General features: G+C 40.7%; 2 protein-coding genes across 4 annotated transcripts in view; both read right to left on the bottom strand.

Moving 5' to 3' along the window:
- The window catches only part of wipi1 (WD repeat domain, phosphoinositide interacting 1), an 87,175-nt gene extending 73,510 nt beyond the window's left edge, over positions 1–13,665 (bottom strand). For both annotated transcript variants that reach the window (XM_028819140.2, XM_028819141.2), the window contains exon 1: positions 13,312–13,665. In XM_028819140.2, coding sequence (XP_028674973.1) covers positions 13,312–13,388 — 77 coding nt within the window. In that variant the 5' untranslated portion in view covers positions 13,389–13,665. The remainder of the gene's footprint in view (positions 1–13,311) is intronic.
- Positions 13,666–22,503: 8,838 nt separating this feature from the next.
- Positions 22,504–24,708, bottom strand: part of zgc:86896 (uncharacterized protein LOC415190 homolog) — a 55,352-nt gene continuing 53,147 nt past the window's right edge. For both annotated transcript variants that reach the window (XM_028819129.2, XM_051936252.1), the window contains 2 exons: positions 23,386–23,476; positions 22,504–23,224 (listed from right to left, as the gene is read on the bottom strand). In XM_028819129.2, the coding sequence (XP_028674962.2) occupies positions 23,219–23,224; positions 23,386–23,476 (97 nt within the window). In that variant the 3' untranslated portion in view covers positions 22,504–23,218. The remainder of the gene's footprint in view (positions 23,225–23,385; positions 23,477–24,708) is intronic.

Here is a 24,708-nt window from a genome sequence, read left to right as displayed (position 1 = left end):
GGTGCCATAGAACATGATACTATAAATATGGATTTTGCAAGGTTTCCTTTCATTGGATGTGTTCACTTTTCAAATTTTGTGAGCAGACATTATAAAAAAAAAATGTCATGTTCTTCTAACTAGGAAATATGGCAGGGGGCTAGGGCAAACTTAGCACTTTTGTCTAACGAGCTCAGAGGTTTCACTTCCTCACTGCATGTGCATGAACTTGCAACAATTTGCCAGCACCACCCTGACAGCATGTTATCAGCAAGTCTAAGAATGCATGCTGGGGGCCACAATGTCATCTCATTTTCACTGCTTGTGCTCTTTTATATGACTCTGCTCCAACTAGGAATGGTTAACATTTTTTTCTCCAGCTCTAACTTAAACCTAAATATTACAGTTCCTAAAGTAAGCGTAAACATCAAGATCAGAATCTTAAAAAAATACGCCATGAACTGCAGTGAAACAACTTCATTGTACTTTGCTGCCATTGAGTCAAATTATTAGTGATCATGGGGTCAACTTCTGCAGCTATGGAGACGATAGTCAACTCTACACATCTGTAGCATCTCATAACAACAGTAAGTTCAATTACATAATTGACTGTGTATTGTCTATTATAAACTGGATGAATATGAATATTTTAAAGTTAAATGAAGAGAAAACAGAAATATAGTGGTACTTAAAAGTTAGTCAACTCTTCAGCATTTTCCATATTCCTGCATAAATATGACTTAAAACATTAACAGATTCTCACACAAGTACTAAAACTAGATATGGATAACCTAGCTAAACAAACAAGACAAAATATAATAGTTGGTCATTTATTTATTGAGTAAAATCAGCCAGTATTGCATAGTTGCATTTACTGATGTAAAACAGGGTCACACCCAATAATAAAAGTAAAGGTTCATATACTTTTGACACTCACAGATATGTATTACTGAGTGATGTTCCTCAATAAATAAATGACCAAATATGATATTTTTGTCTCATTTGTTTAGCTGGGTTCTCTGTACCTACTTTAGGACTTTCCTATATAAATATAACTTAAAATGTCATCAGAATGTGGAAAATTCTGAAAGATTCACTAATTTTAATCACCAGTGTACTCTCAATTTGCAATGAACAAAATACATTAGCCAGATTTCCTAGTCTGCTTAAACAGTCTAAAGACAAAGTTAGAAATCTTGGAGTGATTCTAGATGCTTAATTAACATTCAGACCCCATGCTGATAATATAATAAAAATGGTCCTTTTCATTCAAGGAACATTGCATGAGTTAAACTCCAGCTCCCATTTCAAAATGCTCAGATGCTTACCGATACATTTTTTTTCACAGCCATACTACTGTAATGCCTTCTTTACGTACCTAAATATGTAACAGAAAGGTTACAGCTTGTCCAGAAAGCAGCAGTAAGTGTATTGACACGTACCAAAAACATGAATCATACTACACCCGTTTTGGCATCTGTGCACTGGCTGCCCATTTCATTCTGAGTTAATTTTTACATTTTTTTTTTCCACTGGTTTAAGGCGCACTAATGGTTTAGCACCACCACAAATCTCAGAATTCTTAACTGAATGTGTCCCATATAGAAATTTATGATCATTGAGTGCTGGTCCTCTAACTGTGCCCAGAGTTAAACACAAGAAAAGAGGTGAAACAGCCTTTAATTTTTATGCAAAGATTTGGAACACATACACAAAACAAGCTTATACTTCTTTTCTTTCTGATATAAATAATTTCTGTATGCTTATGTTTATTGGCTTTTACCATTTGTTTCTTATTATTATTCTGTCTTTTTATATGTGTGAAGCACCTTGCATTGTATTTTAAATGTATGAAAAGTGCTATATAAATAAACTTTTATTATTAATAATAGCAATGGTACCTGTCAAAGACAAGCAAAAGAATTATTAAAACATATCTGCAATCTCTTACCCTACATGTACCTTCACCATCTTTCTTCACTACTCGTATGTGTGTGAACATCTCTTCACCAGCACTCCGTCTCTCAAGCATGTTCCCGTAAAGACTGCTTCTCATTTTTTTCTAGGTAACTTTCTCACCATCTGTCTGGTTTTATATTTGTCATCTTTGAAGGCGACTCCCTCAGCATACCTCATATGGCTTTAATCCACCATGTACATCTCTTGCTCACACTTTCTCTTTCATCTCATCACCAAAGTCAAACTGGCCAATCAGATTGCTCTTAGGAACTGCACATACAGACCGTAGTGTTATATAGTACTGTAGATTATTAATTTTACTCTGCTCATATGTGACAATCACTGTGAATGTGAACTTGATGTCTCAGAGTACTGGTATGTCCAAAAGATGTCTGTGTGTGCGTTTTGACAAATCATAATAATCTGTGGCTTTAGATGCAACTCCTGTGTTGATATTTTAACACAACAATAGACCACTCGCTTCACTTCCAAGTCTTATATCATAGTTGGTGATGACCTTAGGAACCAAGAACAAAATCCTAGTCAGAGAAGAAAATTTAGTACACAGCTTGGGGTAAACGTTTGACAGCCAGCAATCAAGCTAGTACACACACGGGGGGTAACCATGTTAAATCGAACAGCACAAGAGAAAACACATAAGATACATTGATCTTTGTATTTTAGGTTTTTGTTGTTGTTGTAGTAACAAGAATTCAGAAAGGCTTATACTTATTTTTTTTGCCTCCAGCCTAAAATACCAGCGGCAATTACAGTCTGCCATATAAAATCCAAATACACACCCCCCAATGTCCTCTTAGCAAAAAATTGTACTTTCATTTGTCTGGACTCCCATGCCCACACCAGCAACAGACATGTAGGCTCTCCCAGCATTCACTCATTCTGCCTTTCATGGTACCCAAGTGCACAGCTAGCAGACCATCAACTGTGTATAGCACATTTAATGACAGTATCCCATACAGCATAATAATGAAGCGCACTCTGGACTGCAGATTAGTGCTACTGGACTCACACCCCTTCCACTGGTGTTTTTTTTTCTCCTTCACCAACAGTACATTGTTTTAACAAATATAGGTGTTCTCCATCTCTGGTACTGTCACCTCAGCTATTGCTATAACAGTATTTGCATCTGCCACCACAAAGCTATGATGAGCAACTATTATTTATGACACCTTGAAGTTTGACCTTGAGAGTGCAGTATCAAATTCAAGAAAGTTCTTTTTACTATTCGGGTTATTGTAAGAGTATTTGATCTTTTAATTTCAGCAGACATGATGTATGGAATTACAGTTGACAATTTAGTGTCATATATCTTACCTAACAATGCCTACATGCGGCACACACACTGCTGTCAGCTGAATCTCTCTGCTGCCAACCACATTCTGGCCCTTTCAGCTGTTGTCCATGTTTTGAGGGATATATGATTTCTCTTAAAAATAAAAAAGGTTTAAGTCTCCATACAGGTTACACTAAATGTCTCTTCAACTCCTGACACAAAATCATCATCCAGCACCCACTCACCCCTGCCCCCAGTCACCTTCAATATATTGTAAAGTGTAAACTTTATCTCTGCTTATTTGAGTACTGTATAAGTGCAAGGAACAGAATCCTAACCTGGAAAAAAATGGCAGACAGGAAGAACCAGTTGTAAACGAGATGCTAACCTTTTGCAGCGTGCTCACATATTACCCTAGTCTATTACTGCATATATCTGGAAAGAAATAAGATGATTAACTGGAAAAAGAAAACATGTAGCTCTAATGAGAAAGAGCAAAGTCCTTACAGACATCTGTTAGGATGGGGATTTAAACACATGTTTCTGGATCTGTGAGACATGCAAGCAAAACCCACCCTCCCTGTACACACAGGCAACTATCTCAAAATGTTGTTGTTCCAGGACCTACACTGGACATACAAGCGAGTTCTAGGAGCATTAAGGTTGAATATTTGGAAACTGCAAGTCAACAGCACCTCTTTGGACTGCCTGTGGGAATAAACACCCACAAGAGATGGGGAGAACATGCAAAGACCCTCTATACCAAAGATACTTGCACTGTACGACTTTGTGAACTTGAACTTCAGAGTTTCCCCGCCACTCTGTATCACTTGATCAACTTTCTTTTGTTGTTTATACCACTGCTTAAACCAACAAATAGTACATTTTTCCTTACCTCCACTTCACATTCACTGACATTCTGTTTTTTCACGTGCTTTTGCCATTGTCTTTTAACCAAACACTGAACGGGGAAGGTGATATTTATATCGATTTGCATATTAAAATATGCTACATTCTGGGAGAAGTCGGGGTGGGATAGCAGGTGTGTGCATGTGTGTTACTTTTCATGCTGACTGGGTATGGAACTGAAGTGTGTGGAAGCTGGCTTACGTATGGTTTTGTGCATCTGAATTTTTTTGTGCGTACGCATATTTCCACATTTGTCTGTATGCCACATTTAAGTGTGAGTTCTACTCGCAGCATTATGCTTGAGGCCCCAGATCTGAAACCACAACTGGAGGTCAGCATTGTAAAAATCCACTCATCATGTCACTATGCCACCCTTCTTTTTTTTTTTTTTTTAAATCCTTAATCCTACCCCACTGACCTTGATTTCAACTGCAACAGTGCTGTCAAAAAACTGCAAACACAACATGATGATAGCCAACAGCTTACTTTAAGTGTCACTAATGCTAACCACAACGGTGGATAGTGGACCAGATTAAAGTAAATACAATACTACTTATCATTAACTCTACTATAATTTTTCATTAAAAAAAAAAACAAAAAAACTAAGAGGCTTAAGCCCATTTTATTTATTTGTTTTATTTTTATTTTTTTTACATTGAGTACTGCTATTTTAGTTTTTGATGAGTTTAAGGTCTTTAAACAGGCTTACAAAAAAAGTGGATGAATGCCTTTAACAAATAGTTGACTTCTTCTTATGGAATAATTTTTATTTTATGTTCTTTTGCTTCCGAAGAGTTGTCTTTATAGAGTTGGATGCTTTTTAATCAGTTTTGTACAAAAGCGTCAGCTAAATAATGAAAATAATAAGTGCATCAGGCCACTCTCATTTCAGACTCATTTAATAGTCAATGTCCAAAATGATACTTAATACAGTAGAGTCTCGCTTATCCGACATAAACGGGCCGGCAGAACATCGGATAAGCAAAAAACAATGGATAATGGGAGGAGTTAATAAAAAGCCTATTAAACGTCAAACTATGTTATAATTTTACACATTACGAACCTAATAGTGTGGAACCTCGGTTCACGAACGTCTCTGAACACGTACAAATCGGGTTATGACCAAAAAGTTCGCCAAACTTTTGCCTCTGTTCACGACCACACACTCGGTAAGAACAAGCCAGTTTCCCTTTCATTTGTGCGCACTGATGATTTCCGCACGTGTTCAGTCTCTCCCTGTGTTGCAAGAGAGAGACACACACACACACGCTCGAGAGAGAGGCACGCACGTGCCCGCGAGAGAGAGAGAGAGAGGCACGCACGTGCCCGAGAGAGAGAGAGAGAGAGAGAGAGAGAGAGAGAGAGAGAGAGAGAGAGAGAGAGAGAGAGGAGAGGCACGCACGTGCCCGAGAGAGAGAGAGAGAGAGAGGCACGCACGTGCCCGAGAGAGAGAGAGAGAGGCACGCACGTGCCCGAGAGAGAGAGAGAGAGAGAGGCACGCACGTGCCCGAGAGAGAGAGAGAGAGAGAGAGGCACGCACGTGCGCGAGAGAGAGAGAGAGAGAGAGAGAGAGAGAGAGAGAGAGGCACGCGCGTGCCCGAGAGAGAGAGAGAGAGAGAGGCACGCACGTGCCCGAGAGAGAGAGAGAGAGAGAGGCACGCACGTGCCCGAGAGAGAGAGAGAGAGAGAGGCACGCACGTGCCCGAGAGAGAGAGAGAGAGAGAGGCACGCACGTGCCCGAGAGAGAGAGAGAGAGAGAGGCACGCACGTGCCCGAGAGAGAGAGAGAGAGAGAGGCACGCACGTGCCCGAGAGAGAGAGAGAGAGAGAGGCACGCACGTGCCCGAGAGAGAGAGAGAGAGAGAGGCACGCACGTGCCCGAGAGAGAGAGAGAGAGAGAGGCACGCACGTGCCCGAGAGAGAGAGAGAGAGAGAGACACGCACGTGCCCGAGAGAGAGAGAGAGAGAGAGGCACGCACGTGCCCGAGAGAGAGAGAGAGAGAGAGGGCACGCACGTGCCCGAGAGGAGAGAGAGAGAGAGAGGCACGCACCGTGCCCGAGAGAGAGAGAGAGAGAGAGAGAGAGAGAGAGAGAGAGAGAGAGAGAGAGAGAGAGAGAGAGAGAGAGAGAGAGAGAGAGAGAGAGAGAGAGAGGCACGCGAGAGAGAGAGAGAGGCACGCACGTGCCCGAGAGAGAGAGAGAGAGAGGCACGCACGTGCCCGAGAGAGAGGAGAGAGAGAGGCACGCACGTGCCCGAGAGAGAGAGAGAGAGAGGCACGCACGTGCCCGAGAGAGAGAGAGAGAGAGGCACGCACGTGCCCGAGAGAGAGAGAGAGAGAGAGGCACGCACGTGCCCGAGAGAGAGAGAGAGAGAGAGGCACGCACGTGCCCGAGAGAGAGAGAGAGAGAGAGGCACGCACGTGCCCGAGAGAGAGAGAGAGAGAGAGGCACGCACGAGAGAGAGAGAGAGAGAGAGAGAGGCACGCACGAGAGAGAGAGAGAGAGAGAGAGGCACGCACATGCGAGAGAGAGAGAGAGAGAGAGGCACGCACGTGCCCGAGAGAGAGAGAGAGAGAGAGGCACGCACGCGCGCGAGAGAGAGAGAGAGAGAGAGGCACGCACGAGAGAGAGAGAGAGAGGCACGCACGTGCCCGAGAGAGAGAGAGAGAGAGAGGCACGCACGTGCCCGAGAGAGAGAGAGAGAGAGAGAGGCACGCACGTGCCCGAGAGAGAGAGAGAGAGAGAGGCACGCGAGAGAGAGAGAGAGAGAGAGGCACGCGAAAGAGAGAGAGAGAGAGAGAGAGAGAGAGAGAGGCACGCACGTGCCCGAGAGAGAGAGAGAGAGGCACGCACGTGCCCGAGAGAGAGAGGCACGCACGTGCCCGAGAGAGAGAGGCACGCACGTGCCCGAGAGAGAGAGAGAGAGAGAGGCACGCGAAAGAGAGAGAGAGAGAGAGAGAGAGGCACGCACGTGCCCGAGAGAGAGAGAGAGAGAGAGAGGCACGCATGTGCCCGAGAGAGAGAGGCACGCACGTGCCCGAGAGAGAGAGAGACACGCACGTGCCCGAGAGAGAGAGAGACACGCACGTGCCCGAGAGAGACACGCACGTGCCCGAGAGAGAGAGAGACACGCACGTGCCCGAGAGAGAGAGAGACACGCACGTGCCCGGAGAGAGAGAGAGACACGCACGTGCCCGAGAGAGAGAGAGACACGCACGTGCCCGAGAGAGAGAGAGACACGCACGTGCCCGAGAGAGAGAGAGACACGCACGTGCCCGAGAGAGAGAGAGAGACACGCACGTGCCCGAGAGAGAGAGAGACACGCACGTGCCCGAGAGAGAGAGAGACACGCACGTGCCCGAGAGAGAGAGAGAGACACACACGTGCCCGAGAGAGAGAGAGACACACACGTGCCCGAGAGAGAGAGAGACACACACGTGCCCGAGAGAGAGAGAGACACGCACGTGCCCGAGAGAGAGAGAGAGAGACACGCACGTGCCCGAGAGAGACACGCACGTGCCCGAGAGAGAGAGAGAGAGAGAGAGGCACGCACGTGCCCGAGAGAGAGAGGCACGCACGTGCCCGAGAGAGAGAGAGACACGCACGTGCCCGAGAGAGAGAGAGACACGCACGTGCCCGAGAGAGAGAGAGACACGCACGTGCCCGAGAGAGAGAGAGACACGCACGTGCCCGAGAGAGAGAGAGACACACACGTGCCCGAGAGAGAGAGAGACACGCACGTGCCCGAGAGAGAGAGAGAGAGACACGCACGTGCCCGAGAGAGAGAGACACGCACGTGCCCGAGAGAGAGAGAGAGAGACACGCACGTGCCCGAGAGAGAGAGGCACGCACGCGCCCGCGAGAGAGAGAGAGAGAAGCACGCAGATAAAAGTTCAGGTTGGCGTGATAAATACCATATGAAAGGATTACAGTAATCCCTCACTATATCGCGCTTCGCCTTTCGCGGCTTCACTCCATCGCGGATTTTATATGTAAGCATATTTAAATATATATCGCGGATTTTTTGCTGCTTCACGGGTTTCTGCGGACAATGGGTCTTTTAATTTCTGGTACATGCTTCCTCAGTTGGTTTGCCCAGTTGATTTCATACAAGGGACGCTATTGGCAGATGGCTGAGAAGCTAGATTGCTTACTTTTCTCTCTCTCTCTTGCGCAGACTTTCTCTGATCCTGACGTATGAGGATTGAGCAGGGGGGCTGTTCGCACACCTAGACGATACGGACACTCGTCTAAAAATGCTGAAAGATTATCTTCACGTTGCTATGTTTTGTGCAGCTGCTTCCTGAAACGACATGCTGCACAGTGCTTCGCATACTTAAAAGCTCGAAGGGCACGTATTGATTTTTGCTTGAAAAACAAACTCTGTCTGTCTGTCTGTCTGTCTGTCTCTCTCTCTCTCTCTCTCTCTTTGTCTGCTCCTGACGGAGGGGGTGTGAGCTGCCGCCTTCAACAGCTTTGTGCCGCGGTGCTTCGCATACTTAAAAGCCAAACAGACCTATTGATTTGTTTGCTAGAGATTGTTTTCTCTATCTATGTGACATTCTGTGCTCCTGACACGCACTCCTTTGAAAAGGAAGATATGTTTGCATTCTTTTAATTGTGAGACGGAACTGTGATCTCTGTCTTGTCATGGAGCACAGTTTAAACTTTTGAAAAAGAGACAAATGTTTGTTTGCAGTGTTTGAATAACGTTCCTGTCTCTCTACAACCTCATGTGTTACTGCGCAAATCTGTGACCCAAGCATGACAATATAAAAATAGCCATATAAACATATGGTTTCTACTTCGCGGATTTTCTTATTTCGCGGGTGGCTCTGGAACGCAACCCCCGCGATGGAGGAGGGATTACTGTATCTATAATTGGGTCTTTTCAATCTAGCAGATGATACTCTTTTTGAACACCGTTAGTGGGGAATTCCCATATTGCTTCCCAGATTAAGTAAAAGGGATTTGGTTTAGTCACACATTCCAGAGCAAGAAAGAAATTTCCTAGATCAACAGATTTCACACATGAACCTATCATTCCATGTATGGATAATTCTAAAAGGTGTGCAAATATCTGTAGTTTGTGTTTGTGTGTGTGTGTGTGTATTTAAAATACATTAGCAAGCAGTGATGTTGAATGTTTATTTTTTTCCTTTTTGTGTATTTCAATTATTTTACACAGTGCACTCAAATCACTACTGCACATCTGAGTCATATACAAAAAAAAAAAACTAAAAAAAAAAAACGGATGGAAATCTGAAAAATGATGCTGCCAAACATGAAGTCAATCATGTATGCTACTGCATTTATTGTTTCTGAAAGCTTCAGGGGCCTCATTTTCCATGAAACATGTACTCACCTCTCCATAGCTTCACTGCTGTGTCAGTACCATAGTACTGTAGCATAAGCATATAGTGGTTGTGTGGCAAACAGGGTTGAGTGGAAGGAGTATCTGCCACTGGACAGATACAGAATCTTTCAAGTTTCTGATTGAAGAACAACAGCCTCTGGCAGTAGGAAGAGTCACCAATATTACAGAGGCAAAACTAAAATGCTACAAGGGGGAAGTAGTGGGGTCCAGGAGTTAATTACTCCCGGGACAAAGAACTGGATAGAGATGTAGAGTGTGGAACCATTTTAGAAGACACACAGTCTAGCAGATGTAACAAAAGGGTCCAAAATACTATGTACAGACCCTGATGGCTTAGTTAGAGTAGAAGTTATTTGGGGTTCCCTGCCACTTTAAACAGTAGTTGGGGTCTACTAGGAGCAGAAGCATCTGGAATCACCAAAAAAAAAAAAAATTTATATATGAGAGCATAGTTTACTGTCAAATAATGTAAAGAGTACCAAATTAAGGGTGAAACACGTGTCACGTACTCTTTGCATTATTTGATAGTAAACTATGCAACATTCCATGATCTGCTTCTTGCAACTGAAGAGGGCTCCATGGCGGATGTTTGCTGAATGGCAGACCAACCACATGCGTTACCTGGTAGGTAACCACCCATACAATCAGGTCGGGACTCAGACTACGAATATATATATATATATATATATATATATATATATATATATATATATATATATATATATATATAGGGTTGCCAATAAGGGTTCAACTGGCCAAGAGGAAATAAAGGTACAAATCCAATTGTTAGATATGCCCAGAAAGGCATTAGGGATCTGAGAAACTCTAGTAAATGTAACATTGATTTTAAGATTAAGTTTTTTTTTTTTTGTTTCTCTGTACCCTAAAACTCTTCTGTGTGACACTCAAGACAATGGGCACAAACTCACGTTTTCACCGTGACTTTAATATCGGATTCTTTTTTATTTTGGGCACTATGTGACTTTCTGAACTTGAACTTCAGAGTGTCTCCACCACTCTGTAACACTCGATCAACTTCCTTTTGTTGTTTATACCACTATTTAAGTCAACAAATAGTGCATTTTTCCTTGCCGCCAATTTCCATTCGCTGAAATTCTGTTTTTTCACATGCTTTTGCCATGGTCTTTTAACTAAACACTGAATGGGAAAGGTGATGTTTATATTGATTTACATAATAAAATATGCACAATTTTAGGAGGAGTTAGGGTGGGACTACACGCACATGACCAGGATTTATGGAGCTGAAGTACGTGGAAGTTGGCTTACAAACCATTTTGTGCACCTGAATTTTTTTGTGCGTACACAGATTTCCACTTTTGTTCGTACGCTGTGTTTTAGTTTAGATTCTACGGTTAATCAGCCCTGCTGCACCATAGAAAAATGAGTGACCTAGAATTCTGAAGTAAAAAAAAACTCTTAATTTTCTGCTTTGTGAGCTTATGAATTCGAACAGTGCTAAAACTAAGAGATTCATTCTTTATGCTAGTAAAAAAAGCCCAGTGTAATTCAATTTTGACTTAGGTTTACAGTGTACATAAAAAATGGCTGCACCAAATATAAAATAATGCTGCAAATAATTACACCTAAGTTTACTGCCTTGACCACTTTTGGTCACAGGTGTTCATAATGTATTATAAGAAGAGATGCCTTAGAAAAATACTCTAAACTTAATGATAGCTTGATACATGGAGATTAACAGTGCTACCTCACAGCCCCAGAAGGCTACATTCACATCCATATCCAGTCACTGTCTTTGTGAAGCATGTGCATTTTCAATGTGTTCGTCTTCAGTTTTTTTTCTCTAGATGTGGGCATCTGAGGTGTCCAAACTGTTCCAGTATGAATGTGTGCCTTACGATGCAATGGCACTCTGACAATTACTGCATCCTGCATTGCACTTTTTCACCCAGGAGAGTCTAATTCCCTGGAATCCAAGAAACGTGTTTAAGCAAGTGATGAAATGGATGACTAAATGGACTTAGTCCCAGTGCCAGGTTAAGCACCAAGAGGAAATGGTATACAGCTGGCCTCAGTTACAGTACAGTATGACTAATTTATGTCAGTATGCATGAAAGCAGATTATTTTACATGAAGGCTGTGTGTGTTGTCTTCACCAAATCAAACATAACCAATAAATAATAATACAACTCCACTTCTTAAGGTATCAGACATATAAAGGTACAGTTCAACTTCCAATTAAGCTACAAAATATGCAGTATACATTAAACAACTACTTAGAAAACGTCATTTGGCAAAATGCTAAACAGAAATTAAAATTTAAACTGCTGTAAAACCATATGGTAGTTACAAACATTTATAACAGGGGTGCCACACACTCCGAAGAGAAAAGATGTCAGGAGAATGTGCTTGTAATCTCAAGAAAAGGCACTGCTGCTGAAAGGAGTCTTTACTGTTTGTGGTAAAGGGTGAATGTTAATTCTCAGTTAAATTGAATAACTGTTCAGTGGTTGAAATGCCTAAATCTGTGAATTTCTGTCACTGCCAAAGAGCAAGTACCTTTTCTTAAACTGTATAGCACAACGCTGCATATAATTAAAGTAAGGAAGCTCAAATATAGCTGTTAAGGTGTAACGTTACAGAAAACAAATTCTTAATTAATCAATCAATTACCTCACAAAGATTGTTTTTGGAGCAAATCTCCAAAGGAGTGTCACTTCATTTTATTGATAAGGTGTTAAAAGAGGTCACAGAGGGCAAGAAATATAGATGGTCCTAAAGACAGGAAAGCAGAATCTCTCAATGTAGAAAGGATCACAAAATTGTCGAGCATGCTAAATTAAATTGATTTAAGATGAAACACAAGTCACCTTATGACCACTACTCAAAATCAGACTCACTCTTAGCCATCCAAAAGAATCTTTTTCTATCACAAGTCTTTGACATATATTTTGTGCAAGATGCATACATTTGTTATTAGTTGTAATTCTATTCTACTGTTAACATATACTTTATCTGAATCTAGTTGGCTTTGCAAAGCGTTTACAGATGGTTATGCCCCCAGCACATTCTCTACAATGTAGCTAACCAAGACACGCTGGCAGGCAGACAGTGTGGTCAACTGGATAGGACAGCAGGCCCTTAAGGCACAAGGTGGCAGGTTCACCACTATAGCATCGCACTCTAATCCCAATGTTTACTAGTGGCCTTACAGTACAGAACTTCTAAGGCACCTTGTTTCAAAGGAACATTATTCTTGAAGACAGGTAACTTTAAACCTCTTATTTATATCTATTGCAATACTCTAGCTGCTTATCCTAACAATTTTACTCATCTAACAAGTTTGTCTGTTTTGACTTTTTATTGTTGGCTCTGTAAGGCGCCTGGATGAAATGGCGTGTTATTAATGTTGCTATTTAAAGTAAGGATTTGAATTAACCTGAAAACAATACCTTTAAAATATTCAGTTTTCAAAAAAGCAAAAACACCCAAGCAATTTGATATTACCCCAAGGCAGACATTTGGGAGGGGAAAGTCAAGTTTAAAATTCCCGTGTGTACACCAGTACTTAAGTAAGTTATTTGGGTGGCACCCTGCCTTCCACTGGCTACTGTTATCGTACCCTTCGTCTAGTTGTTCCCACACAGCAGAATAAGTAAAGCATATGCCCTCTTTCCACTTGACTCAGGTGCCTTATCTGTCCCGAGTTTTTCCGCAACACACAACTTTATTGTAAAAAACGTGAGGCGGTGACGCCTATTGTAAACGGTGTACGTGCCGCGGCGTCTACTATTTGGCGAAGCGCCTCAGCTTACGTGAAATCTTGGTTGAACGAAGCGCAGATCATCCCATTTGGTCCCCCGGAGCCTCCCGCTCCTTCTTTCTGCTCCATCCTGCTTTGCAGCTCCTCTGCGCCGGGGGGCCTTTGCTGGCTTCTCTCGGCGTCTCTTTATTTTCTTAGCAACCCTTGGGTGCGCCCAGGGAGCAGCGTTTTTAAAAGCAGTCGTTGTTGTAGGGGTCCCCTTTTTCAAAAGCACTAACACAAACAGAAGGCGACCATCTTTTTCCACTGAAACAAAACAAAAAAAGAAAAAAAAATGTTTAGAAAAATAAAAACAGCTGACAGCTAGTGACGCTAAAGTCCCGCCCTTTGGAGGCCCGACATTAAGCTCCAATTGGCTATCGCATACTGGGAGGGGCTCCAAACGGCTGTGACCCAGAAGTGCTGAAGTACGTGGTGTGAGTCTAGTGGCCACGCCCAGTCCAGCAGGGCTAGCTGCGATTGGATTATTGGTACTCGAGGCTGAGCACGAGGACTTGTTTTGGTGGATTGCTGACTTTGAGCACAAAGCTCGTCTGTTTTTATTTCTGGTAAAGGCATATTCTTAATATAGAAATATATAACAATACATATAAATGTATGCGAGACTTCGACATAACTTATCTTAAAGACAGCTAAAGCACTAGAGCAGTAGCGGTTGTGAAAAACAGTTCAAAAGGCGTGGCACAACGGTGGGGCGTGACTAGATAGGCTGCCCGACGCCGTAGACAGTGAGGCTTCCTTCTTGTAAAGTGAAAATAGCGAGGCGTTTATGGTAAGCCAAGAGGTCTCCATCGTTATTCTGTGTTGATGACAGCCACATGTATAGGCTTTGCTATTTTAATAAGAAAAATTTAGATCGCTTACAGCAGTGAAGGTATACTATACAGTACTGTTAAATTTGTACAGGCCATGGCTGACACTCATAGATACTGGTACAACTTGCTGAAAAGCTGACATACCGAAGCTTTGAACCTTTTCAGCTTAAGCAAAACGAGGTTAAGAAGTGGCATGTCTGATGTGTTAAAACTTGGTGTAAATTTCGCACAAACGTTAGGAAATTTTTCATTACACATGGAATACGTTACAAAGTAGAGTAGTAGACAGTAGCACTCTCGGAACATTGTAAACTCAGATTGATGTTATTTTGGAGGAATTTTAGGTGAATAGGATAGGCAAGCTTTGTTGGGCTGAATGGCTTGTTGAATGCCAAATTGGAATGCAAACCTTCTTCAAGTAGGTGATGAGCCACAGCTTAGTGAAGATCGTTGTGTTAGATTATAAAGCATTTGGGGATAGGGGCCAGATATTTAGACTGTGTTATAGACATAGCCTTGAATGCTAGTAGTAAATTCAGTAGGTACATTTTTTTATGAAATTGTAATGGAAAGTTTAGAGTGGGCTATTAAAGTCATGGAGGATTTTATTTATCCAAATATTAACTGTGTTAACCTTACAAAAAGCGATGTACAGCAGGAAGAGTTTTAAGATATAATCAGGGACACTTTGTTAGCACATTAATATTAAAACATTGTCAAGGAGGGCATCCTGTCTTGATTTAGTATTTTGTAATAATCGGGATTGAAATCAGCATGTAGTGAAAATACTGTGGTCAAGTAAGCATAATAGAATAAAAGTCACAGTGTTTTGGCAGAGGGGCAGGTGAGCAGTATCTGATTTACAGTTTGGGGCCCCTTGTTAAAAAGTTACACTGGAAGGTCTCACAAGGGAACAGGACCTTGTATAGCCACAAAAATATTGAAAACATGTATATGCCTTTTAATTATTTAATAGCAAGATATTTAAAGTTAAAAATACTAATTATTTTCAAATTAGTGCATTTACAAATTGCACATTTAAAACTACTGTGCACATTAAAAAAAACATACAATTTTTAAAAATCTAATTTTGTAAGGCTCCTACAGATTGTGAGGCCCTCAGCTGTAACTTCTTTAGTCTATGCCTAAACTAAGTAAAGCAAACTTTGGTGCATCAGCTTGTGAGCAAGCATTCCAGCAAACTTGAACAAATATCTATGAACGTGGGGGTTTGACCAGAACAAACATAACAGTGCAGTATGCTTAATGCTGTAACCCCCTTCTAATTTTCTTTTGTAATGCTGTTTGAATTTGGGGGAAGGGATAAGGTTGTGTGATAATGGCAACTGTGTCAAGAAATGCTACTGGGGCCCCTTATACCACCAGCAGTATACCTGCATAATACTTTACTGTGGCTGTGAAATCAGAAATTTTCTTTCAATTTGTTTTTAGTCATTATCTATCTATCTATCTATCTTATCTATCTATCTATCTTACTAATGGCCACTAGCTTTTGTAATAAGCATCCTGTGCCCATATAGTGCCTTAGCACAGTGTCATGTGTAGTGTGTAAAGGTATGCCAGTAGCCTGTCATGCAAGGCAAGCCATTGGCCTGTTGGAGCAGGCCACTGGTCCGTGCGCATGGGCTTCTGTCCCGTGACATTATCCTATGTCTGTGTGTGACACTGACCCATGCGTGAATGCCATTGGCCAACAAAATGTAACAGCACAGTACACTTCATGCTCTACCTGCTGCTGCATTGACAGGCAATCAGACATCCAGCTAAGCAAACCGAGAAAAAACACAAAGCAAGAACAAGTCTAGCTGCATATTAGTTAAACACACACATTCACTTGGTCCAATTCACCTAACCATCATGTCTTTGGACTGTGGGAGGAAACCTGACATGTGAAACCACAGAACTCAAATAGGAATTACTTTGGTTTTCTCTTGACTTTATTTTTTGTCAAAGTAATATACAGTAGTATGATTACTGTGTAGCATAAACCAAGTTAAAATAAGTATATTTTAAGCACTCTTTTTATGAAATTTTATACAGTATGCAAACTACTTACAAAATGAGAAAGGAAAGTAGAAACAAAAATATACTGTTTGTGAGAAAAATGGAAAAGCATAGCTGTAAGTTGACATACAAGTTTTGGAGAGAAAGGGATACAAATTAGTGTAACCAGTGGACTGGTGTTATGAATAAGGAGTAAGCATGGATCCTATCTTGTTTTTAGTTTTATAGAGCAGGTAATGAAGAGCCGCAGCCAAGATGATGTGTGCACGTAAGTTCCCCAACATGGAAAAGTTTTTGTAAGGACTGAGCAGAGATGTAGGCTGTAAGGGTGTGAGACATAACCAGGGAAAGTGGAACATGAGGCACAGTGTGACATGACAAGGATGTTGATGATCAGATGGTTCGCTATTGGGAAAGGGAGATATGTACAGACTCGATAGAAATGATGGACATGGAAGCAGTATGCTTTGTGATAGCGGGACAGAGGCAGTGCTGTTTAAAGGGGTGAGGAGGTGCACTGTGAGAAGTGTTGAAAGGCTGGAGCCAGCAGGGGTGAGATGAAGATGCTGAAAGAAGGGAGCTGTGGAGGATACATGAAAATTGCAACTAACTTTCTGAAAATACCTTAACATCCAGAAATTGAGGTGCAGTTGGGCTGGCTGTGCCAAATGTATGTCCAGATCATGATTGTAAGTAAATCTTTGGTGTTATTCATGTTACATAGGTCAAATGTAATTTTAGTGTGCTGGTGTTTATTTAGATTGTGTGATTAGCATCTCCACATAGACTGAGAATGAGCTGAATCCAGGTGATTGGTACCTTGTAACAATGTAATTTTTTGGTGCATAACACATAAATGTATTTGTCAGTATGTCTCTTTAAAATCACTTGTGCTTATGTGTATGACGTGTGCACACTGGCAATTCTTAAAAGTCTTAAACATAGCAAATAGCTTTACAGGTAAGACTGCTAACTGTTAAGAGAAGTGTTGAAAGGTGGAGTAGATTGAGTTGGGTAACATAACTTCATATCAGCTAAATATGATGTATGCATATGTCATGATTAAAGCTCAACAGCTAATTTTGCCTTCCTCTTTTTATAGAGAAATGTTGCTGCTGTTGTACTGGAAGCAACATCTCCTGCCCAAGCCTAGTCTTATCTCCATTAATGCTGCCTGAAAAGAGTGTTGCTGAAGAATGCGTATTAGAAATAAAAATATAATTTTTGAAAAAATATGGGCATGGTTTTTTTCTTTATGATAGTTGCTGTAATTACCTGAGCTGCAAATCTTAAGATCTAAAACATGCTTAGACAAACAAGGACATCAGTAGTGGTGTTGCACAAAAACTAAAGATGTCTCAGTTTGCTTGTAAGTAATGTGTTTTAAAGGATTGCTTGTGAGGCACTGAATGATTCATAATGACATTTCTGTTTTTTTAGATTAGATTAGATTAGATTAAATTAGATTAGATAAAATAATTTTTTTAGTCTCATGGGGAAATTCACATGCATACATCATCAGAAACATAAAAACAAGGATACAGACTCCCAGGACATATAAGCCAATCAATCAATTGATATGAACGAATAAATAAATAAATGTATATTGCTCTCATATTTCAAAATGGTATTTCAAAATAAACTCAATGAGTAACAAGGGAGTAAGCACTGAAATACCTGATAGCAGTGGGCAGAAAAAATCCCCAGAGGCACTTCTTAGCACACCATGGAGGAATGAGCCAGTGGCTCAATGTACTCAAAGAGAGTGCCTCCTCTTTTCTATAACAGCTTCTAGTGTGTCCAGGGTTTGTCCTGTGTTGGCACAGCTTTTTCTGATAAGTTTGTTCAGACATTGTGCTTTTTTTCTGCAGCATGGAGCACCATAGCGGCTACCATGCACTAATAGAACATTTCCAGCAGTTTGCTGCACACATCTAAAGACCAGAGTCTCCTTAGCAAGTACAGCCTGCTCTGGTCCTTCTTGTACAGTGCCACTGTGTTGTCGAACCAGTCCAGTTTGTTGTTTATATGAACCCCCTCCGCATTCTCCCTCTGAATGGTGACTGGTCTAAGAGGCTAATTGGCACGTAAGAAGGCCACCACCAACTCTTTTGTCATGTTGATGTCCATGCACCACAAGACAAAGTCCTCCACAACCTTCCTATACTCTGACTCATCTCCATTATTAATGCAGCCTATGATGGACGAGTCATCTGAACATTTCTGTAGATGGCAAGGGCTGGTATTGTGCTGGAAATCTGTTGTGTGGAGGGTGAACAAGAAGGGAGACAGGACAGATCCCTGAAATTCTCCACTATTACACAACACCATTTCTGACACACAGTTTCATAGCCTCACAAACTGCTGTCTGTTGGTCAGGTAGTCCATAATCAAGGAGACTTTGGGGGCATCAAGATGCAAAGCCTTGAGCATTTCTCCCAGTTGATGAGGAAGAATGGTGTTAAAAGCTCTGGAAAAGTCACATAACATGATCCTGACTGTGGTGCCAACTTTGTCCAAATAGGAGTAGGCTCTGTGAAGTATATAGATGAGAGTATCTTCCACACACATATGTGTCTGGTAGTCAAACTGCAGATGATCCAGATATTCTGAAACTAGGGGCCGTAGCTGTTTTAGGACCAGCCTCTCAAAGGTCTTCATAATGATGTCATGATGTAAGATGCATATTTTTTCTAAAAGAACCAAAAAATCTATACTGTGTGTATTTTAAAGTTGAATTCAGTAATCATAAATCAGCATGTTGAGGCAAAAAGATGCAAAAAAGATGCCACGCAAAAGACCATTTTTGTAGATCATTAAAAACGAGGATGGATATTGCAACTTTAATCTACTGTACACTACACCTTTTAAAGAATGGCACAAATGTAGAAGATATTAAGATTACTTTTAAGACATAGTTAAGTTGCTGCATGTTTTTACATTTCTTAACCTTCTTATCCAAATCAGGGTTGCAAGGAACAACTGCCTAATATAGCAGCACTGAGCACAAGATGGGAAGCAACCTTGATTCTCTCGTAGGATACACTCAAGCATACACCCACACTCAGCTTTATTGGGCCAATTTAGAGCTGTCAGCTAACAGAGTTATCTGGGAAAGAAAAAACTAGAGTACATGAAGGAAGATCCATGCAGACTCCACACAGAAGTTGCTGGGTTGGGATTTGAAAAAATGCCTTTATAGCTAATGAAGCAACAGTTCTATATTTTGAAATGGTGTAACCATGAAAGTTGTTAGCTTCAGCACTTGTTCAGCACATGGTTACTTTATCTATGATTTTGCAAAGTGGCAACAATTATGTCCATCTTAACGCAATCTTATTACTAAACACCTGATGACTGAGGTAGCAACATGCCAGAGATCAGGGGCTAAAAGCCTGGATAACACACTACCCACCAAAATGCCAGTGTTTGTAAAGGCTCCAGCTTCTTCTCAATCCTGCTCAGTATAAAGTGGGTTTAGAAAATGGATGGATGGATGGGTGATCCCCATGATTCCCCATTATTTTTTGTAATACTCTATTTATCCACTGCTCTGATAGTCTCCAACACCATTTTTTTCCAACCCCACTTATCTTAATGGTAATACGCTGGCTACTACAAAACAGTTTGCATCCATGACCTTCTGTGTATTGATACTGTGATATCACTTGCTACTCACATATGTGTGCTCATCCATATTTGGGTTAATGATCTTTATGTACGTGCCAATTTGCATGAATGCAGCTTGCTTTAACATTATTTCAAACAGAGTGCTGGACAAATATATACAGTATTTCTGCATATTTCAAGAAATTTTGGCTGTGACATATACAAACTATTGATACTGCAAAGCTGCATTTTATACATCACACATTACACTTTCATTTCAGCTGACAGTGCTCGGCTGTGTAGATGAAGTGATCACGTAATGTACAAGAGTTATTATGAATATTATTCCACCTTTGTCAGATCAATATCGTTTTACAAATGTATTGTTGTCTAGCATTTCAACACATTCGGCCTTTCTCTGGATATGCAAAACAATCTCTGCCTGAACACCATCTTCTGGCAGCTCCTATTAAGTTAGGCTAGCTCACAAGTCTCTTAAGTTCTGGTGAAGTTAGGAGTAGTTTCCTAAATTAAGGAATTTGATAAAATGTATTCCTACTTCTAAGAGAGGAGCCAAAATTGCATCACTCACCTTTTCCTACTCTGCATTATTGTTTTTCCCATTAAATAAGATTTACTTGGTCCCTTATTTTTATTATTTTTTAAAAATTTCTTACTTATCTCTGACTGTGGTGGTTTAGCGCCCTGCCCGGGATTGTTTCCTGCCTTGCGCCCTGTGTTGGCTGGGATTGGCTCCAGCAGACCCCTGTGACCCTGTGTTTGGATTCAACGGGTTGGAAAATGAATGGATGGATGGACTTATCTCTGAATTGCAAACAACTTACTCAAAGGTCCAAAGTAACCCATTGTATAACATACACTAATTCTGTGTAAGTGCTCACCAAGCAATCATTATTACTGATGCATTTCACTGCGTGTTGTCCTGTATAACTATGCATGTGACAAATAAAATAAAGAATCTTGTTTTTTTATTTTCAAAATTCCATAAAAATCTAAAGTTTCACAGCTGGTTCACAAGAGTAAATTGGTTCTTGCATATAAAACAAACATGATTTCTGAATCAGATTACGAAATGGGAAATGGAAAAAAACAAGAAGGAGTTTGGCCTTTCATTTGGAAATTGATTAAAATGAAATCCAGCAGTCAGTGTCCCTCCAGAACAAGGACCTGCACTCTTACACAACAAATATTTTCTAATTCTATTTAGTTAGAAGCAAATAGGTCGGCACGGTGTCGCAGTGGGTAGTGCTGCTGCCTCGCAGTTGGGAGACCTGGGGACCTGGGTTCGCTTACCGGGTCCTCCCTGCGTGGAGTTTGCATGTTCTCCCCGTGTCTGCGTGGGTTTCCTCCCACAGTCCAAAGACATGCAGGTTAGATGGACTGGCGATTCTAAATTGGCCCTAGTGTGTGCTTGGTGTGTGGGTGTGTTTGTGTGTGTCCTGCGGTGGGTTGGCACACTGCCCGGGATTGATTCCTGCCTTGTGCCCTGTGTTGGCTGGGATTAGCTCCAGCAGACCCCCGTGACCCTGTTTTCGGATTCAGCGGGTTGGAAAATGGATGGATAGAAGCAAATATGCATAAAAATATATGCAATCTCAATCCCAAATATTCCTGTGGCTGAGTGTGGTTGTTTAGATTAAAATTAGAGGCAGTATCGTTACTTAATTCTTCTTTACTTTGACAGTTAGTTTCTCATGTAATTCTGAGGAATCAATCAATGCATAACAGTGTACAAATCACATTTGCAACAAATTTGGTTCTCATAGTTTCTAGTATGCACTCGACCCGTTTTAATCAAACTCTGATTTCACAATGGCCTGGAGAAAATCTATGTGTCACTGAATGATACTCTTCTTTGATATCTAGGCTCTTCTTTTTGGACAGTGAATTAAAAACAGTAAATTTTATTTTACTAACTGAACTTTAAACATAAATTAATGCAGAATTGGCAGACAGAATACAATGAACTGAATGTGTGGTCTCATATAATAATTTATACAGTATTTCATTTTCTATATAAGCATTCTTTTCTCTAATATATACCATCAATAAGGACATAAGCATCAACCCACATACCAAAGAGCATGGTTGAAAGTCAAACCTAAGAGAGTGTATATGTTTAAATGTTGGATTAAAGATGTAAAATTGACCCTAGTGTGTGCATATGATGTGTGTATGTGTTCACACTGAAGGACAGGCACCCTGTGCAGGGATTGTTCCTGCCTTGTGGTCTATGTTTGCTGGGATAGGCTCCAGCTTCCCCATGACCCTGCTCAAGATAAAGAAGGGTTAATGGCTGGATGGATGGATGTGATGGTCTCATCACCAAGGTTTAAGGCTGAAATGGATAAAGAGTAGACAAAGAGTATCCTGGTCTTTTAAATAATGATAAATACTCTTATAAACACTCAGAGTTAAATTGCAAATACAGTACATTGAAACAGGGTATCCATATTTGAAGCAAATGTAAGACTATATTCTGATAAGTAGAAAATATTTTACAAATAGTGTTTTGTGTATTTTGCAGTTTTAAACAATAATACTAGCTAAATTTTTGAGAAAATGCGCGCAAAAAATTAGTGTACTTATATATTTGCATAACAGGGTAATCAATTTGTTAGTAGTTTTAGTAGTATACAGCATGAATAAAATGAACAGCATCTTAAAATGTAAATTCATATACTTAGATATTATTGTGAAACAGAGATAACAAATTCTGGTACAAAACATTTTATCTTTGTATAATTTCTGTTTGAAACTTATTTAATTTCTACTAACATTTGTCCTGATTTTTGCTTTAGAAAATAACTGGCACTATAAGCTACATGTCCAGTTTTAGTTTTATTTTTCGGATTATTTAGCTGTATTTAATCTGTTTAGTTTGGCAATGATTAAAATTTAGATCTATCTGAAGTATGGCCAGTTTGTATGATAGGCCACAGGAGAATGTAAAAATTAGATTTTTGTGTCCTAAGAGGTGCTCATAACTGTTCACACATTGGCATGTTAAATAAAACTCTCATTACCAAGAGCTTTGAATTGAGAAATAGCTAAACCATAAAATTAATTAGGCAAAGAGCTTGTTTATAGAAATTAATTATGAAAGTTTATCTAATCTAATGAGGCGCCGACAAGGGGATTGGTAGCAACAAAAACCTGCCCTCAGGATTTGAGGAGCAAACTTACTCATTCCTGCTGTAAAGGAAATTACATTTTTTGGCATATTTTATGACACAGATCATTCTTGTGATAATCAAAATTTTCCTTTCCCCAGTTAATACATTCTATGCACAAAAAACATACACTTTCTTAAAAACAATTGTCCAACAAATAATATCCAACAGATAGGTGTTTTGTTTCAAATTTCAGCATAACATCTTTGGAACCAGCACATATAGCTGTCTTCTTTCTGGGAACTGCATCTTCTTCTTAGAGCTGTAAATTAAAAAAAGAACAGCAAAAAAGTTTTCTTTGATTAGGTAATTTTAGAAAATTACATCCTTTAAACATCATGGTTAATGCAAGACTAAAACTATTAAAGAGTTTAATATGAATGTAAAAAATATTGAACAGAAATATTTTACTAGGTCCTGTACCTTGAAATCCCAGATGACCATAGCTCCGTCCATACCAATGCTACTGAACTTGGTGACCTTTGACTTATCTCCTTCCACAATGCATAATTGACTGGAACAATAAAAGTAAAACCATCAGAACAATTAAATTGAGGCCTTGTGAAGGTCTGGCATGCAGCCCAGAATGGATCATACCTTGTGACAGTTGTCATCAGTACAAATGCCACTGCTTTTCAACCTCTGTTTGGATAAACCAGACGTGAAATGTGGAAAATGGACCAATTATTTTTGTCTGAATTCCTGTACATTACTATCAAGTCACACAACTACTTTATAGTGGCTTGAAACCCATATAATACTTGGCAGATGTACCATGTGTGTTGAGTTTATATGTTCTTCCCTTATTTGACTATTTCTTTCTGACTATCCAGTTTCCTGCACAATCTGAAGGCGATAGGCTGATTGATAACTCTGAATTGCCTTACAGCAGGTGTGTGGTTGTGTGTCCTGCACTGGATGAAATGTTATCTAAAATTTATTTCTGCGTGGTGCACAGTTCTCCCTGTAAGCATGCATAGGAATGTGGGTTCATAAAAGTGGATGGAAATTATAGCAAGGTGACACAGTGGCACTGCTACCTCACTACTTCAGGAAACTTTTTTTTTCCCAGTCAGATTCTGGAAGATAAATGTTAGATAACTGGGAGTTTTAAATTATACCAATAGAAGATATTGCTGACTTATGTATGGATGACAATGAGTTGGTTCCTGCCTAGTCACCCTTAATACAGTACACTGATCAGCCACAACATTAAAACAACCTGCCTAATATTGTGTAGGTCCCCCTTGTGCTGCAAGAATAGCTGTGTCTCGTGGAGGCATGGACTCCACAAGACTTTTGAAAGTGTCCTGTGGTATCTGGCACAAAGATGTTAGCTGCAGATCCTTTAAGTCCTATAGGTTGAAAAGTGGGGTCTCCATGGATTGGACATGTTTGTCCAGCACATCCCACAAATGGTTGATTGGATTGAGATCTGGGGAATTCGGACGCCAAGTCAACATTTTTGTAATGTTCCTCAAACCATTCCTGAACAATTTTTGTAGTATGGCAGCACACATTATCCTGCTGAATGAGGCCACTACTATTGGGGAATACTGTTCCCATTAGGGGGTGTACATGGCCTACAACAATTTCTAGGTAGGTGGTACATGTCAAAGTAACATCTACGTGGTTGTTACTTTGACATTGCCCAGAGCATCACCTTCTTCCCACAGTACATGCTGCTGCCATGTCTTCCCCAGATAAATGACACACACGCACCCAGCCATCCATATAATCTAAAAG

This window comes from Erpetoichthys calabaricus, chromosome 14 (assembly GCF_900747795.2).
Source record: "Erpetoichthys calabaricus chromosome 14, fErpCal1.3, whole genome shotgun sequence".
Lineage (NCBI taxonomy): Eukaryota > Metazoa > Chordata > Cladistia > Polypteriformes > Polypteridae > Erpetoichthys > Erpetoichthys calabaricus.
This window is presented reverse-complemented; position numbering and strand designations above follow the sequence as displayed.